General features: G+C 44.3%; 1 protein-coding gene across 4 annotated transcripts in view; it reads left to right on the forward strand.

The window, feature by feature from the left end:
• DOCK1 (dedicator of cytokinesis 1) overlaps positions 1–22515 on the forward strand; it is a 278248-nt gene that overhangs the window by 9351 nt on the left and 246382 nt on the right. For all 4 annotated transcript variants that reach the window (XM_058810726.1, XM_058810728.1, XM_058810727.1 and 1 more), the window contains exons 2-4: positions 13954–14037; positions 19354–19394; positions 21365–21420. In XM_058810726.1, coding sequence (XP_058666709.1) covers positions 13954–14037; positions 19354–19394; positions 21365–21420 — 181 coding nt within the window. The remainder of the gene's footprint in view (positions 1–13953; positions 14038–19353; positions 19395–21364; positions 21421–22515) is intronic.

Genomic DNA, 22515 nt, shown 5'->3' on the forward strand with positions numbered 1-22515 from the left:
CCTGAGACATGTTTCCATGTCCTGGGAGGACAAGGAACAGACGAGGCCCTGCTGTACCAAAAAACCTTCAGCTGGGCTGTGTAGGAGGGATTTTCCCCATTTTCATACATGGAATAAAAAGGAAAAAACAGGACTCAGAACAGGGTCTGAGTGTCCCAGAGGGACAAGGAACAAATGAGGCCACACTGTACCCATAAACCTTCAACTGGGCTATGTTAGGGTTTTCCCAAGTTTCATACATGGAATAAAAAGGAAAAATCAGACCTCAGAACATGGCCTGAGTGTGCTGAGAGAACAAGGAACAGATGAGACCATGCTGTACCCAAAAGCCTTCAACTGGGTTGTGTTAGGAGGGTTTTACCGATTTTCCTACATGGAATAAAAAGGAAAAACCAGAATTAAGGGAGACCATGGCCAAGCCTGGTGGTGCTGGTGCCCCTGGGAGTGGGCAGAGGTACAGGATGATGGGGAGCTCCACTTTTACCTTCCCTGCCTCCCAGCTGCTGCTTTAGCCTTGAGCATCCCCCTCATGTGCCAGCTGGTCTGCAGGAGGAAATGTTGGCAGCAGGGGATGGTTCAGGGCAGGGAGCTGGGTGCTTTTATTGAGGAGTTGCTTCATGCAGAGTGTGTGGATCAGAAATGGAGTGGAAGCAACTGGTAATAGAAAAAGAGTGCTCCTGTAGCAGAGCCTGCCACAGGAAATCTCTCAGTGCTGAGCCAGATGGAAGCTGTTGATGAGAATGGAGTTTGTGAGTCTTGAGGCAGATGGTGGAGGATTGAAAAGGACGCTCGCTCTCAGGAAAATCTGCTGTGCATGTGAGTGCAGCGAGCAAATCCTGCCCTGCCCGGGCTGGGATTACCGAGGGGGTGGCTTGGAGTGCCCTGCCAGTGCTGTCCTCTGAAGGAGGGCTTGCTCTGTGCAGAGATATGGTGAAATGTGTCACTTGGGCCAGCAGAGTGGAGATAAGGGCCTGTGGGAATGTTTCTGTTGATAAATAGGAGGTTAATCTCTCAAAGTGGGAGTGTATGAGGAAACTAACATCAGCATGACAAGAAATCTTTAATTACTGTTTTGAGGATGTGTCCAGCAGCTGTTGTTGGATTGACTTTTTCCTGCTGCTTTGGGGTGCTGTGGGAGAATTGTTCTTTTGCATCAATCTGTGGCTCATTTGTAGCTTTAATATAGAAAATAATGCTTGTACTCAAGCCTATAGTGTGCTCTATCTGACCTGAGGTTGTGGTGCTGTTACCTGATGTCCAGTCCTTTTTTTTTCCTTTATTTCTCTTATTTTGTCCTTTCAAATTCCCACCAATTTTCTGCAGGCATCACCTGTTGCCTTGTCATCCCTGCAGGAATTCCTTCCTTCCTGCTCACCCTTTCCCCCATTATTATACTGCCTCAGTCTTGCTTATTATGTTTTTCTTGCCATGGCTGGTAGGTGTTGGTGTTTCCATTAATCCATCACTTTCTTTACCAAGAATCTTAGCTGGCGACTTGAGAGCCTATTTTATTGCCTTCTCTGACATTTGGGCATAAAGGAACCAAACTTTTGTGCAGGCCGTGGCAGGAGTGTGCACAGGGGCAGCTCAGAGTTCCTGGAGCACTGGGACTGCCTCACAAACAGCTGCCATTGACTCCTTTGTAAAAATAATTTAGTGACATGTGACAAAGCAGTGGATAAAGATCCTTTTCCCAGAGATTTCAGTCATTGAGCTGTTTTGGTGAGGAAACAGCTGTCCTTGCTGATACTGAAGTGGCTGGAGATGAGAACAGATATTTTTTGTGGTGCAGAGATATTTCTTGGCCAGTGATTTCCACAGTGGGTGAGTCAAACAGGACAAAACACCAACCCCAAACTTTTTGATGCAGAGCCAGATATTCTTTTGGTATTTATTACACTACACTTTATTTGTATTTGTGTTCTTGAGCGTTTGACTGGAACTAAGACTCTAAAAGGATTTAAAAAGCACATTAGATGTTTATCTGGTAATAGGGACATCTGCAGTTAGACGGGATTGCTCTGATGCTGAGCTCTGCTGCCCTGCAGAGCTCCAGGAGGGGCTCCTGGGTGAGGGAATGTTTTATAAGGCCTTGAGCTGTCTCTAAGGTGCTGATTATGGGAGTTGGGCTTTGGATTCTGTCTGGTGCCTCTCCTGCTCAATCCCAGTTTGGGGTGCTGATGGAGGTGGTGCTTGTGTGAGATTGTCTCTTTCTCGGCTGTTTTTATGGCCTGGAAAGGCTCGGGATGGCCTTGGGCAGCCCGCGCTCCAAAGGACGAAAAGAGTCTTCAGGTTTTTTCTCGGTCTTCAGTGTTTATTAGTTTTTTATCTACAAGATTTTCTCTTGGCCCGACAGAGGTCTGCACAGCAGCCAGCCATGAGCACACTGAGAGCCCCCGGGGCGGTCACTTATCTTTATACCCAAAACTACGTATACAATATTTACCTATTTTCCCCAATACCTTTCACCCTTATTGACCAGTGCACTTTTAGTAATAACCAATCCCAAAGTGCCACCACCACCACAGAAGATGGAGGCCAAGAAGAAGAAGAAGGACAGGACACGCCCCAATTCCTCCATCTTACTTCTCCAGACCCCCCTGTACCGAAATTCTAAACCCTGTGTTTCACACTCTAATTAACTTATCCCTTCACCATTTACCCCAATCCTCCCATCCTCATACAGGCGTCGTCTCCCGTGCAGGATCCAAGTCCAGCCACCAGACACTTCTGGCAACATTCCAGGACTCCCGAGCCCCCCAAGGGTGGTCTCGGTGACTCGGCACATCAGTCCTGAGATGCTGAGATCCCACAAGATTATGACAAAGGCTTGGTTCAACCAGTGCTGCAGCCAAACTGGGAAGGGGGTGCCAGCAGCTGGTGCACTCTCCATCCCTGGAAGTGTCCAGAACGTGTGGATGTGGCATTTGAGGACATGGTTTGGTGGTCACCATGGTGCTGGGTTGACTGTTGGACTGGATGATCTTGGAATCATTAATGTTGGAAAGGACCTTTAAGATCAGCAAAGTATTTTTGAGAAAAACATCCCAAACCTTCCTAAAGAATCATTTGAGTCTTCAAATGCTAAAATATATTGCTTTGAGCTCTGTGGGGAGGGAATTCTTATTCCCAAAAAATAAAGACTGGATATAGCCAGATAAGCACATTGTAGTCAAGACTTGAGAGAATGACTCAGTTGTGGTGCTGCTGACATTGTTGGAAGTTTTGTGTGGGTTCAGCTCTGGTTTGATTTTCTACTTGAATGTATTCTTGAAGTGATTTATTAACAGATTTTTATCAATCACTGGTGCTGCAGAGGAGCCTCTGTTTATTTACTGGGCTGTGATGAGTGATGGAACTGGTTCAGATTTTTGCCTTAAACACAGAAAGTACAGTTTGGGCTTCCTGCAACAGCTGCACTTTCCACAGTTAGAGCACACGAAGGTGAACGTGTTCTTGGCTGAAAACCAGCAGTTTTAATACTTTTAGGGCTTGAATATTTAAAATATTGGCCTAACTGCAAGCTTTTACAGCCTGGATGTGATACCATTTATATATAACACAGTGTGCTGATCTTAAAGCAGGATAGGAACTTTTAAGACCAGGAGTTCATATATTATATTTGTAAAGGGCTGTCTGGATGCTTCCATATCATTACATAAAAAATGTGGAAAATATAAAATAATTTTGTGGAGGGGAACTAGAATAATTGCATGCCAGCTTAGGTTTTCAGGAGATGGGTAGTGACAGCTTTGAGAAATGCCTGGCTAAATTGAGTGAAAAGTAAAGTGTTGGTGATCATTAATGAAATCTTGAGTTCTACAGTTGTTTCCCTCTTTGCTGCATCTGCATATGACAGAATTTGTGTTGTTACCATTGCATGCAGCAGCTTCCTCTTGCTCTCGGGCCATTCATAGAGCAAGAGGCATTTTTAAAGTTTAAATTGTTTTTCTCCAGATCACTAAGGCTGCTTAGCAAGAGGACTGAGTGAGATTCCTGCAGGAAAATGGCACAAATAATCTCCCCACCTTTTCCAGCACAGGTCCCACTGCTGAGAGCTCCTGGTGTCTCAGAGGATGCTTTCACCAAACATAGCCAGGCCAAATGTGTATATCAAAATGTGTATATCAAAAACAAGCTGGTTTGCTGGACATGGGGTGTGCTGGCTGTCGTTAATTTTTTTTTAATAGTTCTGTTTTGAGGCAGAGGTGCTGCAAGTGGAGATGAGTTGAGGAGTTCAGAAATAACCACTGATTTTAGATGAATGCAGTATTTTTTCAGTGAGGGAAGCAAATGTTTTAAGGTGAAAGTTGCACTGTCCAGTCTAGCACAAACTTTGCTGCCTGTTGGAGCTTTCCAAACAGACATTGAAGCAGATTTGGGGAACCATGGCAGGGAAATCAGCCCCTTAAGCTGCCATTTGCAGTGCTAGGAACAGCCTGGCTCTGCTCCTTGGCCAGGAGCTGCCTCTGGCCCTGCTCTGCCCTGGGCATGTGCTGGCTGCCAGTGCCTCCCCCCTTTGCAGGGAATCCTCGGAGTGATGCTGGGAAAATAACCTGCAAAAAGGGGGAAAGAATAATCCAAATATTCCCTTTCTTACGGCAGAGGTGAGTGAGTTACTGCTGGGTTAGTGGCGTCTTCATCACCCTCCTGGCTTTAATATGTGACCATCAAGGGGGTTTTAAATACATTTTCCTTGGATGATTGTGCTTGGGAAGGAAAGAGTTATGGCTTTGAATTATTGTGAATTAAAAAGGGCAATTTGGCGGCTCAGGGCAGCGAGGGAAGGAAGTCTAAGGGTTATTTTTGATGTGTTTCAGTGGGCTTGAAGGGTGCCTTAGCAGTGGGGAGCCAAATTCTCACCTGGGAATTCCTGTGTACATCTGGGATTGATTACTGGACTACACCAACTTTAAAATACCAATTTATTACACTATATATGTATTAAAAATCATTGATAAATTTAAATAATAATAAAAAAACAAGAGTTGGAGTTGTTGATCCTTGTAGATCCCTTCCAACTCAGAGTATTCTGTGATTAGGCTAGAAGAGGCTTTAGAATTACAAAATTAACTCATGATAAAGTGAATGATTGTGAATGAACAGGTGAGTTCTTATTGTGCCACAATTGTGGAGCTCAGGGTCTGGAAACAGATTTAGGGTTTTCCTCTACTCTGGATTTCTCCCTTCCCAGAAGTCTGAATTTATGGAGTAAAATGTGATGCTGGCTCTTTAATGAATACTGGGATCATACCAGTTACTTTTCCTTATTTCCTCCAGAATGAGCACCAAGATTGGTGTGGGCTGCCAGGAGTCTCAGAGGTGGGGAAGTTGGAATTACAGGGATGTGAGCTCTCTGTGAGAGCTGCCCAGGCTGGAGCTGAGGGAGCTGGACAGTGACCCTTTGTTAGGGCCAGTGGCCGAGCCAAGTCCGCTGGAAGCCGCCCCGAGCATGTGATTGCCCCTGCTCTGGAGAAAAACAATTTTTCCCTGTTTTTGCAAAATGCTGCTCTTATCTTTGAGTGCATTCAGTGCTGTTTGACTCGCTCCCATGGTGATTTTTTCCCCCTAATTCCGGTGTGAGGTGCAAATTCAGGAGAAGTGTCGCTGGTTTCCCATTTCTGCCCTAGCCTGGCTGTTTTGGGAGAGAGGGGGAAAGTGTTGCTGGGTCCAGCTGGGGCTCTCTGCAGGTCATTCCTCTCTCTGGGTGTTCTTTTAGGGAATGCAGAACAAGTTCCTTGGGCTTTCTTTGACTTGGGGTCTGTACTCTTGCTGTTGGAACCCAGTAATGTGATGGCAAAGAAAAAGAAATTGAGTAAGGTTTGATGTGTAAAAAGCTTCAAACTCCCTTCATCCTTTTTCTCCCATTCCAGAGGCTTTCCTGAGAAAGGAACAGGGGGATTTTGGTTTTGTTTTCCCTTGCAGAAACACTGAGGAGGAAGAACAGTAGGAAATGAAAGCATCTTCCCACCACCTCATTTCCTCCTTGCTTTAGGCACTTTGCTCTGCATCATCAGCTCGATGTTGCACTGAATTGTGTCATTTTTTTCCAGTTTCCACAGCAGTGCAAGAGGAGTTTCAGTGTGTTGATCTTGATTTTATAGTCATTGCAATGCCTATTAAAATACAGCTGTGCCATTAAGCTCACTGCTGCAGTAATGCTTAGTAAAGACCCTCTTAGCACAATTCTGCTCAGTGCCATAGGGATTTCCTGCCTTGGCAAAGGAGAGGCTTGAAGATTTATGGGGCTGATCCCTCAGGGATGTTCACAGGGAGCTCTGTGGCCTCCTGAAGCACCAGGTTGGGCCTGGGGGAGCTTTGATATCATTTGTGTGGGTTTAGCCTGGAGTGCTGTGTTGGGAAGGGCTTGAGGGTTTCTGAGTCCCTTTCACATGCTGGATTTAAGAGTGAGCTTGTGACATTTGGGATGTGCACCTGTGTGTGTTGGACAGAAACTAAACCAGGAGATGTTTCACTCAACATGAGGAACTCCTCTCCATGAGAGTGGCAGAGCACTGGAACAGCTGCCAGGGAGGACATGGAGCCTCCTTCTCCAAGGGAGGCACTCCAAACCCACCTGGATGTGGTTTGGGGATGGACTGGAGCATCTCCAGAGCTCCCTTCCAACCCCAGCTCTTTTGGGGCTCTGTGGTTGGATTTGGGAGTCCTCCTGGGGCTGTCCTTGCTGTTGATGGAGTTTTTGGGATTCTGTAGGGGGACTTCTGTTTGGGATTCGTTTGGGATTCTGTTTTTGGGACTTCTCCCGGGGATGTCTTTGCTGTTGATTTTTTTGGGATTGTGTGGCTGGATTTGGGAGTCCTCTTGGGGCTGTCCTTGCTGTTGATGGAGTTTTTGGGGTTCTGTGGCTGGATTTGGGATGTCTCCTGGGGCTGTCCCTGCTGTTGATGGAGTTTTTGGGGTTCTGTGGCTGGATCTGGGATGTCTCCTGGGGCTGTCCCTGCTGTTGATGGAGTTTCTGCTGTCCCTGGCAGTGCTGGCATAGGATGGGGCGGGTGCAGTGCTGCTGCCAGGGCAGGGATGGGGACACATCAGGCAGGGGTGGGTGTGGAGCTGCAGCTCTGCCAGTTCTGGTCACTTCTCTCCTGGGGACCTTGGCTGGAGGATGTCCCTGACTCAGCACCAGCCCCAGGCATGTTTGATGCTCTGCCAGCACTGACCAGGAGCTGGCTGAGTTCCTCTTCTCTCCAGCCTTTAACTCTTGGCCTTCCCCTGTCCTGTAGACCCCTGGGGGCATTTTCTACATAGCAGTGTTGAAACTTTTGCACATTTTCTAATAACCACGTGTAGAGGTGTGTCACAGAGATCTTTTATGAAAAATCCTTTCCTTAGGATTTTTCCTCCTGAGAAGCTGGGAGGCCTCAGGAACAAAATGTAAACAATGGTTATCTGCTGCTGTGGAATGCAACAGGTGCAGCTGGGATTGGCCTCATGTGGTTGTTTCTAATTAATGGCCAATCACAGTCAGCTGGCTCAGCCAGAGAGCCGAGCCACAAACCTTTGTTATGCTTTTCTATGCTATTCTTAGTCAGCCTTCTAATGAAATCCTTTCTTCTATTCTTTTAGTATAGTTTTAATGTAATATATATCATAAAATAATAAATCAAGCCTTCTGAAACGTGGAGTCAGATCCTTGTCTCTTCCCTCAATCCAAAAACCCCCGTGAGCACCATCACAGAGGTGGTTTTGAGTTGTGTGGAATGCCAAGCACTGAAAAGAAATCCTTTCTTGAGGCACAGATTGTTTTTTGGGTGAGCACAGCCAATGCTCAGATGCTGTCCTTGCCTTCCTGAGGATGGTGCTGGAGCAGGAGCCAAGTTGCAGCTCCTCAGTGTCCCCCAGTGAAATGGAGGAGGTCTGAGGGAACATCAAAACTCACTTGGTGTGATTCTGAGTTACCACAAGACAGATGCCCAAACATCTGCCTCTGGACAATGTTTTGTGTTAGTCTAAATCAGCATCTTGCCTTTCCTGCAAGAGCCAGTGTTGAGAGCTCGGGGTGATGTGATTACTCTTTGCATCCAGGGTGTTTCACTTAATGGACTTCTTAATATTAAAAATCAATTTGGATGTTCTTGATTGTGCCTCTTGTTAGCTGTGCATTATGGCACATTAATAATGCTGTTAGAGTCAATAATGGTGTGTATATATATATTTTTTAGCACTAGTTTCAGCTTTATACCCTCAGTACTTGGTGGTGAACTACTCTGAATACAGATTAGCCTGGAGGAGGGGGGAGAGCTGGTAAATGGTGACTGAGCAGCTCACTTCATTAGCTCCCTGAAAATAAAGTGTCTGCCTTGAAAGGGGGGAGGAAGGAAAGCAAGAAACTGAACTTGCTTCTTGGAAATCTTAGCTTCAGCCAGAACTCTTCATTTCACAGAATCCCAGATTTGTTCAGGTTGGAAAAGAGCACCGAGATCTTTAAGGCTGTGCCCAGTCCCCAGCCCAGAGTGCCACCTCCAGTCCTTCCTTGGGCATCTGCAGGGATGGGCACTCCAAACTTCCCTGGGCAGCCCCTGCCAATGCCAAATCACCCTTTCCATGCAGAAATTCCTCCTGATGTCCACCCTGAGCCTCCCCTGGTGCAACATTTCTTCTTTTTGCTTTCCCTGGGAGCAGAGCCTGTTTCCCCCAGCTGTCCCCTCCTGTCAGGAGTTTCACAGAGCCACAAGGTCCCCTTGAGCCTCCTTTTCTCCAGATTTTATTTCTTTCTGTATTTTGTAATGAGTGCATAAAGGACAAATGAACATCTTCTTCTGTCCTCCTCAAGCTCTGCCAGCAGGGAAGTTGCACTTTGGGAAGACACCAGGCCCCAGCTTTGGGATTGTTCTGGATTTCTGGAGTTTCCTCAGCTTATTAATCAATTCTCACTGGTTGAATTAATTTCTGAAGTTTCCTCAGTTTATCAATTAATCCCCACTGGGTGGTGGGTGGTGAGACACCAAGTGTGATGCAGGACACGTTGCTGCCTTTGCCACCTGGTGTGAAACCTGGGGTGCCTGCTGGGGCTGGGAAAGGCTTGGTGGCCCTTCACTCTCTGTGTCCTGACTTTGGAAGAGGGAACCAGGCTGGCATTGCAGGGATTTCACCCTGAGGGGTTCCAGAGGCTGGTTTAGGGTTCTCTCACCCTCAGCAGATGCCCTATGTGGGCATGGAGGAGTTTGCAGGGGAGCCATTGTGTGGTTCAGGAATTTGCTGCTCCCAGAGAGGAGGAGTGAAAGGAGCTGTCTCACCTCTGGAAGAGAAAGTGGTGATAAATCCTTTCTATCTACTTGAACTTGGGGGATTTGGGCTAATCCTGTGATAAAAGTCACATTTGTGGATTTAATCAATAAGATTAGAGCATCACTGGGCAGGAGGAACCTTGAGCTGGATTTCCTCCTTTAGCTTGGTGGTGACTGTTCAGATCTGAGATTTTTTCCAGGCTTCTTCTCTTTTCAGGAAATTAATTTTGTGGGAATGTTTGGGTAACAGAATAATTAAAATATTGAGAAAGAACTCAGACTCAAGCTTGGTGAGACCAGGAATAACAAAACCAAGGTGAAGGTAAGAGGATCTACCCTTGGTTAATGCACACATGAAGTAATTGTATTTAACAGTTCTCAGGTGCAACTCCTGACTCAAACACTGCTTTTTTCTTTTGCTTCTCCATTAGCCTCAGGTGTAGAAATTAGAAACTCCTCTGGGTGAGTAGCAGAGGACTAAAATCTACCTGAATACTCAAATCATCCACTTTCATTGTAGGGCAAATAGGAAAACCTTCAGGTGTCTTTTAATACCAGAGAATTTACAAAAGACTTTGCTTTCACCTCTGCAATTTGTCTGCTTTTATTGAAAAAGCACAGTTAGGATTTAAGGTTTTATTTTTTAAAAGCCAGTGTAAAATAAAGCTGGAAATGTGTTAAATGTAGTTTGGGTTCATTCAGGAGTTCAGAATGATTAATACAGCCTTTAAAGCAAAGTAATACCAGGGAATATTACTCTGTAACATTTTTATGCTATCTTAAGATATCTCACCTTTTGTACAGTTAGAAAAAAGCTTTTTCAGGACAAATTGATGTTATCTTTTTTGCTTTCTCCTTTGTTTCCACCACTAATTCTTGTAGTGTTGGCCCCCTCATTTTTCTGATGTGTGCAGACTGAGTGCAGCTCACAGAGGTGTTTGTTTTGTGTTCCTGAATGGTAAATGGGGATTTGGTGCAATTTCTGTAATGCCCTGCTCAGTGCTCCTTTCTTTATCAACTCTTAGGGCTGAAAAATTCCTCTTTCTGTGCCCACACTTAATCCTTTGCTTTTGGCAATTTGGGACCCTTGGGTGGATGTTGGATTTTTAAAATTAAGCACAACATACTTCAGTTAAACAAAAAAAAAAGAAAAAACAAACACCCAAAACCTTAATAAACAGAAAGCTATAGCTCAGGTTCTTAAATATTTTAAATGATAGCTCAGGATACAGTTGATGAGACAAAATGCAAACATACCAGTTTCATGCTTTACTCCTCCAAACTTTGTCTTTTCCTTTAATTAAAGCCTTGTTGTTTGCTCCAATCAAACACTTTCTATCACAACATCTTTTGATGCCACTGAACATAACCTTCCTGTGAGGAGGAGTTTCCTGCTCCCTTGCAGGGGAGTTTGGTGCAGTTCAAGCCTTGCTTTGTAATCTCAGGGGTGGAATGCACTTTATAGTTACTTGGGCTGTTTGCTTCACGATCTGTCAATGCTGTTGGAAGCCAGAAATGTGATTTATTTTCTCTTGCAGACATATTTTTCACACATATATATATTTTTGAAGATAAATCACCCCTCCCTGGCTCCTCAGTCAGTTGAGGTCAGTGGGAGCTGGCGTGGGCAGTAATTACCATTTGATGGCTGTTTGTCATCTTCTGTCACAAGAATTGGTCATTCCTCTGCGGCTCCTGCTGCCTGACCTTCCCTGTTGTGACAGACACCAGTTTTAGCACTCTTGGGCATAAATTTTAGTGCCTTTTATTCATAGCTGCCTTTGATCCTGAGCGTTATTCCACTTAAATGGTGGAGAAACGCTCAGCTGAAGTGTGAATTGAGTACAGGACTGGTTTTTAATCTGCTGTAATGCAGATTTTTCCTGGCTGGGATGTGTGGTGTGAGTCAGTGACGTTGCTTGTCAGGGTCCTGGAGGTGGGAGACTGTCCTTGGATCCATTTCTGGATGTGTGAACATCCCAGGGGCCTTGACTGAGCTGTGAGCACTGAAGGATCTCAGTAAACACCACAAGGATTCTTTTGGAGGAGTTAAGGCTGTGTAACTTTGTTTTCCCTGCTATGCACAAAAGCTGAAATGTGAATTTTTCTGGGGGGTGTTTCCAAGCAGACTGTCCCACGTGCTCTGTGTTCACTGCTGTGAACAGTTTAAAATGCTCATTTTGTTGAGGTTTTTCTCAGAACCCCCTTCTCCTGCAGGGCAGCATTTATGGCTCTCAGATATCCTGTGCCAGATACCTGGGAGGGAGAGTTTGTCTGTCTCTAAGAATGACAAAATTAAGGGAAAAATTAAAACACAAATAGCTTGGCTTGTTTTGGTGTCAATAAAACTGTTCCTTTCTAAAAGCTTCATTTAAATCCTGGTGATATTGGTCTCTGCAGTGCACCTGACCTTTATTCTTCCTACCCTGTAGTGTGTTTTAATTTCATTAATAATCTTCCACCTTCTACAATGTTTTCCAAACTGCTTTTCCATGGCTTCTTTTTCACTTGTGCACTCAGATTAATTTATTTACCTCTTCACTCTAAAGTCTGTCAAGCCAGAGGAGTTCTGCAGAGAAAAAGGCCCAGCCAGCCTGGGTGGATTGATTTATGGGTGAGCCAGTGGGTTATAAATTGATTTACCAGTGGATTATTTATGGATGAGCCAATGGATTATGGATTTATTTATGGGTGAGACAATGGGTTATGGATTGATATTTTTTTTTTTTTTTTTTTTTTGGTGATCCATTGGGTTGTGGATTGATTTATTGGTGAGCCAGTGGTTTAAGGGTTGATTTATTGGTGAGCCAGTGGATTATTTATTGGTGATCCAGTGTCTTATGGATTGATTTATTGGTGAGACAATGAGTTATGGATTATTTATTGGTGAGACAATGAGTTATGGATTGAATTGTTGGTGAGCCAATGGATTATTTATTGATTTGTTGGTGATCCAGTGGGTTATGGATTGACTTATGGGTGATCCAGTGGGTTATGGATTATTTATTGGTGGGCCAATGGTTTATGGATTGATTTATTGGTGATTCAATGGGTTATGTATTGATTTATGGGTGATCCAGTGGATTATAGATTGATTTATGGGTGAGCTAGTGGGTTATGGATTGATTTATTGGTGATCCAATGGTTTATGGATTGATTTATGGGTGAGTCAATGGATTATGGATTGTTTATTGGTGAGCCAAGGGATTATTTATTGATGATCTGGCTGTGAGCTGGAGCTCCAGGGGTTCTGGGGAGGATAAATTCCTGGAGTCTGGAACTGGAGCGGGCAGTGGGCTCTGTGCCCCATCCTCGTGCTGGGATCAGAGCTCCCCTGGGCTGTTGCTGGGGTGTGAACACGATCAGATCTGGGCTCAGGGCAGGGGTTTTGTGCAGCTCCAGTTGCTGCAGATGTGGTTTGGGGTGCTGGTCTCCTGTAATGCAGGAGGGGTGCTGGGGTGGGAGGGAGCTGCCAGCTCTGGATCCCACCCTTATGGCTTCATGTGGAACTCTGCCACAGGTTTGGGATTTGAGGGGTTTTAGGAAGTGCTGTGTTACCTGTAATGGGTGTGGGACGGGTTGTGGATGCTCTGTGAACTCCTGGTCTGAAATCAATTCCTCTGACAGCCACGTGTCCCTTACCCAGCTCTTTCTGTTCCAATAAAGCATCCCTGAGCCCTGCCCTGGAAACTGAGGCAGAAAGAAAAGCAGTGACAATCTCAGGGTGGGAGGGACTTCAGAGGTGATTAATATGTTCCAAAAATGCTTTTGTTTCCTGAAGAGCTACAACAAATAGTGAGAAATTATAATTTTCAGGACTTATCGATCCTCTTTGGAGGGAGCAGCTGCAGTTGTAAATTGAGGAAGAAACTTCTGTGGGTCCACCTTGAGTAAAGTTCTTTAATTTCAATCTTCTGAAATGTTTCAGTCTCTGCCTTCAATCATGAGGACACTCCTTGGTATTGGAAGATTTTTTTTTTCCTCCTACAGAGCATTTACTCCATATAAAACTTATAAAAATTTGGCTTTTGGAGTTGTAACTGTTTTGGTTTTTGAATCATGAGTATTTTTTCCCCAACCAAACCTGGTTTGTAGCATTCTTGTCAGATGCATTTGTGGACATTGCCCAGATTTTCTTTTGGGAGTGGCAGGCAGGAATGGTCTTTGAGTTCCTGTTGGATTTGTTGTACTTTATTGTACAGTGGGTTGCTGCACTTGCCTCAGCCACTCAGAAATTCTGAAATCATATTTTTCGACATCCTGTGCATGCAGTAAATGAATGAAATGACTGAGAAATCATCCTTTAATGTTAGGGTGGCAATTTGAGTTTCCTGAAGACACTTTATAAGTTTTCTGTGTGTTGAGCTGACAGCGAAAGACAGAGCAGTTCTTTGTAGAACTGCCTAAAATTGACACAAAGTGCTGTGGAAGGCTGGCAAATACAACAAAAATTGAGTCTATTGCCATGGAGAAGCAAGGCATTACAAACACAGCGAGGGACAGCTTTAGGAAGTGAATTTGTGGGTTTTATTTTGTTACAAAGGGAATTATTAATGAATTTAAGAACTTGGCTGGATTTTTATAGAATATATATTTTTTTTACAAAAAGGTTCAGAATGGCAATAATGAGTCATAAAAGCAGTGATGTGGTGAAGCACCTGGAATTGTGCTGTCTTGCTGTACTAACAGCAGTGTTCCCTCTGTCCAGCTCTCTACAACTACGATGCCAGGGGACCTGATGAACTCTCACTGCAGATTGGGGACACTGTGCACATCCTGGAAACTTATGAGGGTAAGATGGCAAAAATTCAATTGAAAAATAAGATTTCTTTGGGGAATTGCATTCCTTTTCTGTTTGTGACCCTCTTGAACTGGAAATTGAAATAAATGGAGACATGTGGTTGATGAGCTGCTGAATGAGCACTGGATTTTCTGGGGAAGAAGAATTTTCCCACAACTGGGTTTGTGTGGATCAGTTGTAGCATCTCCCCCATGTTAGAGAAATGGGAGATGCTTTTTGGGAACCCAGAAATGGGAGATGCTTTTTGGGTACCCTTGGGTGATGCAAAAGAACCTGCTGCTACAAGAAGTTTAATCTGAATTTGGAAGTCACCTGGGTCTTGAGTTATTTGTGTCCCTTCTGGGTGCCTGTGTTGGTGATTTCAGCCTTTTCCAGGTGCCTCTTTGATGTGAAACTCTACAAACATCACCTTTACCAAAACCTTTCCTCCCTGATCCAATGCTGAGTTTGATAATCAACATGATGTGGAAATTGTCACAACGTTTTCAGCTCTTAATCCAAGCAAAATAAAACTTCCATTATATCCTTGAGTTGGAATTTGCTGCAGTTTGGAGAGGTGTGGGGCACACAGAACTGAAGTGTGTGTTTAAAATAGTGTGTAACATTGTCTTGTGGACGCATGATTTACTTTAATATATTGATTTAATTTGCTTCTCTAGACATTGATCTGGGTGATAAATTTATTTTAGTTAATGGATTAATTGGATTTTTTTAAATGTTCCATTTACTGAAACAAACAATGCTATTTCAGCAAGAGTTGATCATCACTTGAAGTGGAATTTTTGAGTTTTCTCATTATTCCTGGGCTGGCCTTTTCTTGGAGCTCAGTTTGCTGCTGCAATGCCAAGTTTGACTCTGAGCAAAGCAATCTTTCCACTATCTGATGTTGCATGCTTTAATAAACCCCTAATAATGCAGAGATTTTAAATGCAAATGGAGTGATTCAAATATTGCACAGCTTTGTACTTCTATATAAAAATAGATTTATTTAATGAATGTGGGAGAAACTGAGCAGGGAATGTGAAACCCTATTAAATGCTGCAGTCCTATCAGATGCTGAAACCCTAATAAATGCTGACTGTTCCCAAATAAATGGGACAGTGGGGGATGGGCTGGAAATAGAGGAAAACCTTCACCCTCTCAGGGTTTGGAGCACATGGGATGAGTTCATGGTGAAAGAAATGCAAATTCCTGTTCTCCCAAGCTCTGATTGCTCATTCCCAACTGAGATGGGGAAACTTAAAAAAAACTCCTACAAATCAAGCAAAAACAAAGGATGACAAGTCTACAAAAGCTCTTAATATCCTCAGTTCAATAGATCAACAGAATATATCGAACACAACAGACCACAATTATCTAAACCTGTTTTAATACTTACAAATAATCAACTTTTACTTTTTAATTTATTAAGAAAAACTGTAATGTTACTTCTCTAAATTTCTAACAAAATCTCAAAAAACTCTCCTAAACTACAACAAACTGAGACCAAACCTCTCTCTGAGCCTCTCAAAAGAACTCTCAACATTTCAATTCCTACAAAACCATCACCAAACCACAACAACCAAACCTAAGACAGACATTTAAGTGATGCTGTAACTCTTCTCTTGTGTTCAGAGCTGCCAAGATCAGGGGATTGTTTGAGTTATTTCATCTCCTGCTTTCCCTGGATAAAATTGCTGTGGATTGTGCCCCTGGGAGGTTTTGTACCCTACAGATTCCCAGGGGTGTGCCAGACTGAGCTGGGAATGGGCCCATCCGAAGGAAAACCTTCTAAATTAAATAATCCTGGGACAGATGAGTTGTTGGGAGAGTCAGTAAAGCCTTTTTTGTGAGGATTTTGCCTTTCCTGCCCCTTTTCCCTGTGGGAAAAGCAGTTGGCTTTTTTCATGGGTACCTGTTGGAGTCCACATCTGCTCCTCCCATCCTGAGTATCCATCTCCTCCCAATCTACAATAAATTAGATACTATTTTAAATTGGTTTTCTGCAATAATTCCTAAATTGAGAGTAGTTTTGAAGACTGGTCTCTGTCTATGGGCTTGGAAATGGTAGAAATTAATTTTTGGGTTTTTTTCCTCTGAATCTGCATTGCAAAGAAAACTCATGGGAAATCCTTGCTCAGTTGGGGTCTCTGACGAAGAGAGATGAGGACCTGGAAGGGCTCAGTCTCAGGTCTGCAAGATCTGATTTTAGGACAAATGTAGGATATCTGTTGCTGCCATGTACTGGAATTAATTTGAGTTGAACTTTTCTCCTGTGTTTAAAATAATATTTACTTTTGCTCATGAGTAGAACTTATTTTGGAATTAGTGTTTATTATTAAAGTTTTGACATTTTAAATTCTAATTGTGGAATTTTTTTTCCCCTCTAAAATGCAAAAAAATTCTGTAGAAGGAATTCAGTGTGTGGATTCTGTAAAGTTTCAGTCTTGGTGAAAATTCCTCTGTTTTTATGGGAGTGAGGGGATTGAAAATAAATGTACACATTTCATTATTAAATACTAAATTTGTGTTCTTCCAGGAACCAAAGTAAAGATGAGATGACTTTCTAGACAAATTAATATTGAAAATAATTTTTTTTCTTTTAGGAAGTATTTTAGTTTATTTTTCAGTTAGAAAACTTTCTCTGTCCTAATCTGAGCCTTAGAGGAGAAGCCAAACAGGAAAGCCCTCGGAATTCCCAAATATCCTGCTCTGCAGGAGAGGAGGATTGCCTTTTGTAGCAGATACCCTAAAACCCAAGTATTTGCCACATTCTGGGTTAACACTTTCTGCATCTTTGTTTTAATTCTGTTTCTTGACATTATTTGATGGAATGTGCAAATGGAACCGTACGATCAATAAATGTGGCTGATTAAGGGGAATTGCTGGGAAATGTAACAGAAAATCAACCTCAAGACCAAGATTAACTGTTGGAGCATCAATTAATTTCTAGTGCTGCTCTAGTGAGAAGGGGGTTTGGCTTCCCAAACAGGGATTTTCACAGAAGTTATTCTTGATATTATGGGAAAGTTTCGCTTTTGTTGCAGTTTTTTTGTTTGTGAATGCAGTGGAACTGTCAGAATGGATGCATTGTTTGGGGGTAACCACAGCAAATTCTTGAGTGTCTTTTGCAGCTTTGACAGACAGAAATATTTCATTGGTTATTATTTCATTGGTGTCCTCTTAGTTGAGCATTTCCATGGATGCACAGCTCCAGCTGTTTGGTGCCAGATTTCCTAAGGGCAAGGTCTGGTCTGGTCCAGGGATGAGGAGTCCACAGCCTGTGCCAGGGCATCCCCTCCTTCCCAGGGAAAGAATTCCTGGAATCCTCCAATGCTTTGGGCTGGAAGGGACCTTAAATCCACCCAGTGCCACCCCTGCCATGGCAGGGACACCTCCCACTGTCCCAGGATGTCCCAATTTCCAAGCTGGGCACTGCCAGGGATCCAGGGGCAGCCACAGCTGCTCTGGGAATTCCATCCCATCCCTTCCTCATCCTCCCAGGGAGAAATTCCTTCCCAATATCCCGTCTAAATCCACCCCTTGTCAGCTTAAAGCCATTCCCTGTGTGCTGTCCCTCCATCCTTTGTTCCCAGTCCCTCTCCAGCTCTCCTGGAGCCCCTCCAGGCCCTGGAAGGCTCTGAAGGCTTTGAAGTGGTAGAAGCTTGGTTTTTGGGGTTTTTTCCTCTCTGAATCCGCATTGCCAAGAAAAACTCATGGGAAGTCCTTGCTCAGCTGGGGTCTCTGCAAAGAGAGATGAGGAGTTGGAAGGGCTCAGTCTCACATCCATGGTGAGCTCTGAGCTCTCCCTGGAGCCTTCTCCTCTCCAGGTGAGCCCTCCCCAGCTCTCCCATGTTTTTGGGGAGTTGTTTAGAGGTGGCCTCACCCTTTGAGTGACCCTGTCCCCATCTGAGCCCCTTGTTGGGCAGCCCCAGTGTCCCCAGCTGCCCCAGTGGGAGCTGCAGGGGCGCCCTGGGCTCCCTCACAGCTCCAGGAGGAGCCTGGTGGGACCTGCCTGGCCACAGCAGCAGCCCTGCAGCAGCAGCAGTGCAGCCAGTTCTCCAAGGCAGGTTTGGGCTGCTCTCTTCTCCAAGATCCCGGCAGCTCTGGCTGCAGAACTCCAGGAAGGAGAGGTTCATCCACGGGGAGCTGTCTGTGCCACAGGGCTTTTATTGCACAGGATGTCCTGAGGCAGCACAGGAGAGGAATAATGATTGTTTGTTCTCCAGTTTGTGCAGTGCATCTGATCACAGTTCTGTTGTTCAGCAGTTTGAACTGCAGGACTTCAAAATGTTGCTTTATTCGTCTGAAACTGTGGGAATTCCATTTTTTATTAGGATTGGAGTCTGTGAACAGGTTTGAGGCAGTGGAGGGAACACAGGCAGAAATGCTTTGGCTCCTTTGCACCTGGCCAAGGCTGGGAGTGCTGATTTCAGCAGCAGTTTGGTGTTCTTGGGAAGCAGTGGGAGTGTGGGATGTGAGGCTGTGGTGCCTCTGTTGGGAGGTGAAGTGTGGTGGTTACAAATCTGAGATTTTTGAGGTGGTGCTAACCCAGCCCCAAGAGCTGCAGGGGAGGAGGTGATGAATCCCTTGGGCTTGTGCTGCAGGAGAGCAGACTGAAAAACCCCCCGTACCTCAGCCTTTAATTTGGATTTCTGGCTCCACATTGTGTGTAATGAATTTATCAGCATGTGTTGGTTCCATGGAAGTTTCTCCCGGTTCCCAGGACTGGGACTGCAGTTTTTATTCCCCATCTGCTTTGTGATCTCCTCATCCTCCCCTCCACAGGGATGCTGTGCTGTGCAAACCCTTCTTTGCCAGGCTGGAGGGGTGGATGCTGCATCCAGGCTCACTTCTCCAAAAGGGCTCCTTGCTTTTGTATTTTGATATGTGACTCCTAAATTCCCAGGTATTCCTGTTTCCTGGTGAGGTTGCTAACAGCTGAAGACTTGGATTTGGGGAATTTAAGTGGGTTTGAAATGGAAGTAGCCTCTGAGTAAATTTTTTTCAAGTTAATGCTCTTAAATTGGTTTTGTTTGTATTGGTGAATCAGTAATTAAAATCAAATGCACAGCAATTAAAGACATCATGTGAACCACCACCTCTGTCATGTACTTCTCTCCATTATCACTCTGATTTGGCACCTTCCAGGATGATTTGTTTTATCCAGGATATTTATTAAGCCTGTGGAAAATTGAAATTGAGGTGGGATGTGCAGGGCTGAAGCATGATCAGAAACCACCTCAGGGTGCTGCTGAGCTGGGGAGGAGCAGCTGGGAGGTGCCCTAAATGAACTTTTTAATGCTTTTCCCCTTTTGTCTCTCCCAGGTTGGTACAGGGGTTATACACTACGGAAGAAATCCAAGAAGGTGAGTGTTGCCAGAGTGTGATCCTAATTTTTCTCTTGGAATAAGATGGATTTTGGCTCTGGATGTGTGGGTGGGATGGAGCTGGATCCCAGGTGTGCACTGGTCCCTGCTGCTCTGTGTCCTCAGCCTCTGGTCAGCGGAGATTTTTCAAGTTAATAAAAACTGATTTTAGCAAGGCCTGAAAGGTGAGTGGCATATCCAGCTCTGGGCTCCAAAGGGAGGACGTGGAGCTGCTGGAGAGAGCCCAGAGCAGGCACAGGATGATCCCAGGGATGGAGCAGCTGTGCTGGGAGAGCTGGGGTTGCTCAGCCTGGAGAAGGGAAACTTTGAGGTGACCTCATTGTGGTCACCTTACAGTGCCTGAAAGAGCTGCAGGAAAGATGGAGAGAGATTTGGGACAAGGGATGGAGGGACAGGACAAGGAGGAATGGCTTTAAGCTGGAGGAGGGGAGGTTTAGATGGGATATTGGGAAGGAATTGTTCCCTGGGAGGTTTAAGAAGGGCTGGGATGGAATTCCTGGAATCAAAGTAAATGTTTCAGTCTGGAAAAGGCCTTAAATCCCACCCAGTGCCACTCCTGCCATGGCATGGACACTTCACTGTCCCAGGTGCTCCCAGCCCCAATGTCCACCCTTGGGCACTGCCAGGGATCCAGGGGCAGCCACAGCTGCTGTGGAGAAGCAGCCCCAGAGCAGTTTGGCTGTCCCTGCATCCCTGGCAGTGCCAAGGCCAGGCTGGAGCACCTGGGACAGACAGGGGAGGTGTCCCTGCCATGGCAGGGCTGGCACTGGATGGGATTTAAGGTCCCTACCAAGCCAGACTATTTTATATTTCTGTCATCCCAGTTTTTGCACTTTAAAGGTAAATCAGTCACTAACTCTTGATATGCATCATCTTTTTTTATGCAGTAACTGCTGCACCAAACTTTTCCTCAGTGAAAAGTTCAGATCTTGATGTTCTCCTTGCTCTGTTCAGAGGCTGACACTGCTTCTGTTAAATTCTGAATTCCTGGAGAAATGCAGCTCCCTGACCTCGGGAGTTTTCAGTTGTTCCCTTTGGAGAGGGGAGGAGGCTCCTCCTGCACTGGAATTCCCGTGTGCACCAGGGGCTGCACTTACAGCAGCTTTTCTGAGGGGAAACCGCACAAATACTGGTTGTAGCATTGTGTTTTATTTTTGGAGCCTTTTACTTCATAGTAGTAATTAAACAAAATTTAACTTCAGGGTTTGCTGCTTTTTTTCACTGAAACACTGCAAATGCCATGTTTTCCTCCAAAGGTGTGTTTTTAGTTGCTTCCATGTCTAAAAATACGGAGTTTGGTGGTTCATCCCACCCATTTTCTTACCAAGCTGGGTTTTTATTCTAGTTTTGTACCTTCCTTCCTTTTTTTTGTGTGTATGAACACAATGAATTTCTTAGAAACCATATTTCATGAATGTGCTTTTTACAGTCTGAAAAGCAATTAGAAATTTTTCTTCCCTTAAATTAATTCCATGTGTTGCTGCATTTGTCTGGCTGCCACTAAATTTAGTTATTTTTAATATTTTTAAACTGGGGTAAAAATTCACATGCCCATGCTCTATTTCCCCTGGTGGCTTCCCAAGAATTTCTATTATTGCATTCCCAGATGATCAGAAAACTGAGCTCCTGCCTTGAAGAGTGGATGGTGGAATTTGCTTTATCAGCTTGACTTGGATTATTTTAACAACATTCTTTTATTTCTGGCATCTTGATAAATTTAGAGTATTTTTTCAGAGAAGCTGTAAGGTTGCAATAAGATCTTGACAGGACAGGCAATGCAGAAATTCAATATATATTAAAAAAGTCCCAAACACAACTGTTCTGATGCTCGGGGATGTGAATGGCTCTGCACACCCAGCAGTGTTTTGGCATATTTTAGGTAATAAACACAATCTGTTGTGTGCAGCTGGTTAAATAACACATTTTTTTCCTCTCCCTCCCTCTCCAAGGGCATATTCCCTGCCTCCTATATCCATCTCAAGGAAGCAATCGTTGAAGGCAAAGGGTAAGTTGGGTTTGAAAAGAACAAAACTCCTTTTTCCTGCTTTATCCACATCATTTCAATGCATTTCCAAGTAGCTTACACTTGTTTCCATGTAGTTTTCTGCCTCAGTGAGAAGTTATTTTGTGTTTTTCCTGTTCCTTTCCCTGCTGTGTGCAGTGGTTTGAGCTGTATTTGTTGTTCAGCAGCTCTTCAGATCTTTTTGTATCAAATCAGCTTTGCTGGGCATGCAGGTAGAAGTGTCTAACATGAGTGTAAAAGTTGATTTAAAACCAGGAAAAAAACCCCAACCAAATCCAGAGGAAAAAGGAGGTGGAGTGAAATTAATAAATCATTACCCAGGTATGAAATGGACTGAAACAGGATTAAAATGTTTTATTCCTTTGTGCCTGATTTATTTTTATACTCTGTTAAATATGTAAATGATCAAACTACTAATCATGAGATTGCTGCATAATGACATCTTCCTTGCTGATTGCAAAACTGCCTTTAAGTACCCTACTTCTGCAATATTCAAAGATTTGCTGGTGTTTCTTACCTTCATGGCACCTCATTTTAAAACAAATTACACAGAAACTTCGTGGTAAGGAATTGAACCCTTGTTTTTCATTGTGAGACCCGTATTTTGAAAAAAAAAAAATCAAAGAGCAGTATGGTGGCCTTGCAGGTTGTGCTCAGCTGTTTTTTATCTTGGTTGTTTCTTGTAAAATAAATCAGTCAGTAATGAGTGTTGTAGTGAGGTGTGCATTGATATCCTTGGGAGTGTGGAAATGAGGAGAGGCTGGGAAAATTCTGAAAGGTGTGGAGGGATAGGATGAGAGGGGATGGCCTTAAACTGAAGGAGGACAGGGATGGATGGGATATTGGGAATTAGGAATAATTCTCTGTGAGAGTGGGCAGGCCCTGGCACAAGGTGCCCAGAGCAGCTGTGGCTGCCCCTGGATGGATCCCTGGAAATGTCTCGGGCCAGGCTGGACACTGAGGTTGGAGCACCTGGGGACAGTGGGAGGTGCCCCTGCCCATGGCAGGGGGAAATGATGCCTCAGGTTTAACTTTTCTATGTTTCACATTCTGTGCTGCTTTAGTGTGTGGGGCTGG

This window comes from Ammospiza caudacuta, chromosome 9, assembly GCF_027887145.1.
Source record: "Ammospiza caudacuta isolate bAmmCau1 chromosome 9, bAmmCau1.pri, whole genome shotgun sequence".
Taxonomy (NCBI): Eukaryota; Metazoa; Chordata; class Aves; order Passeriformes; family Passerellidae; genus Ammospiza; species Ammospiza caudacuta.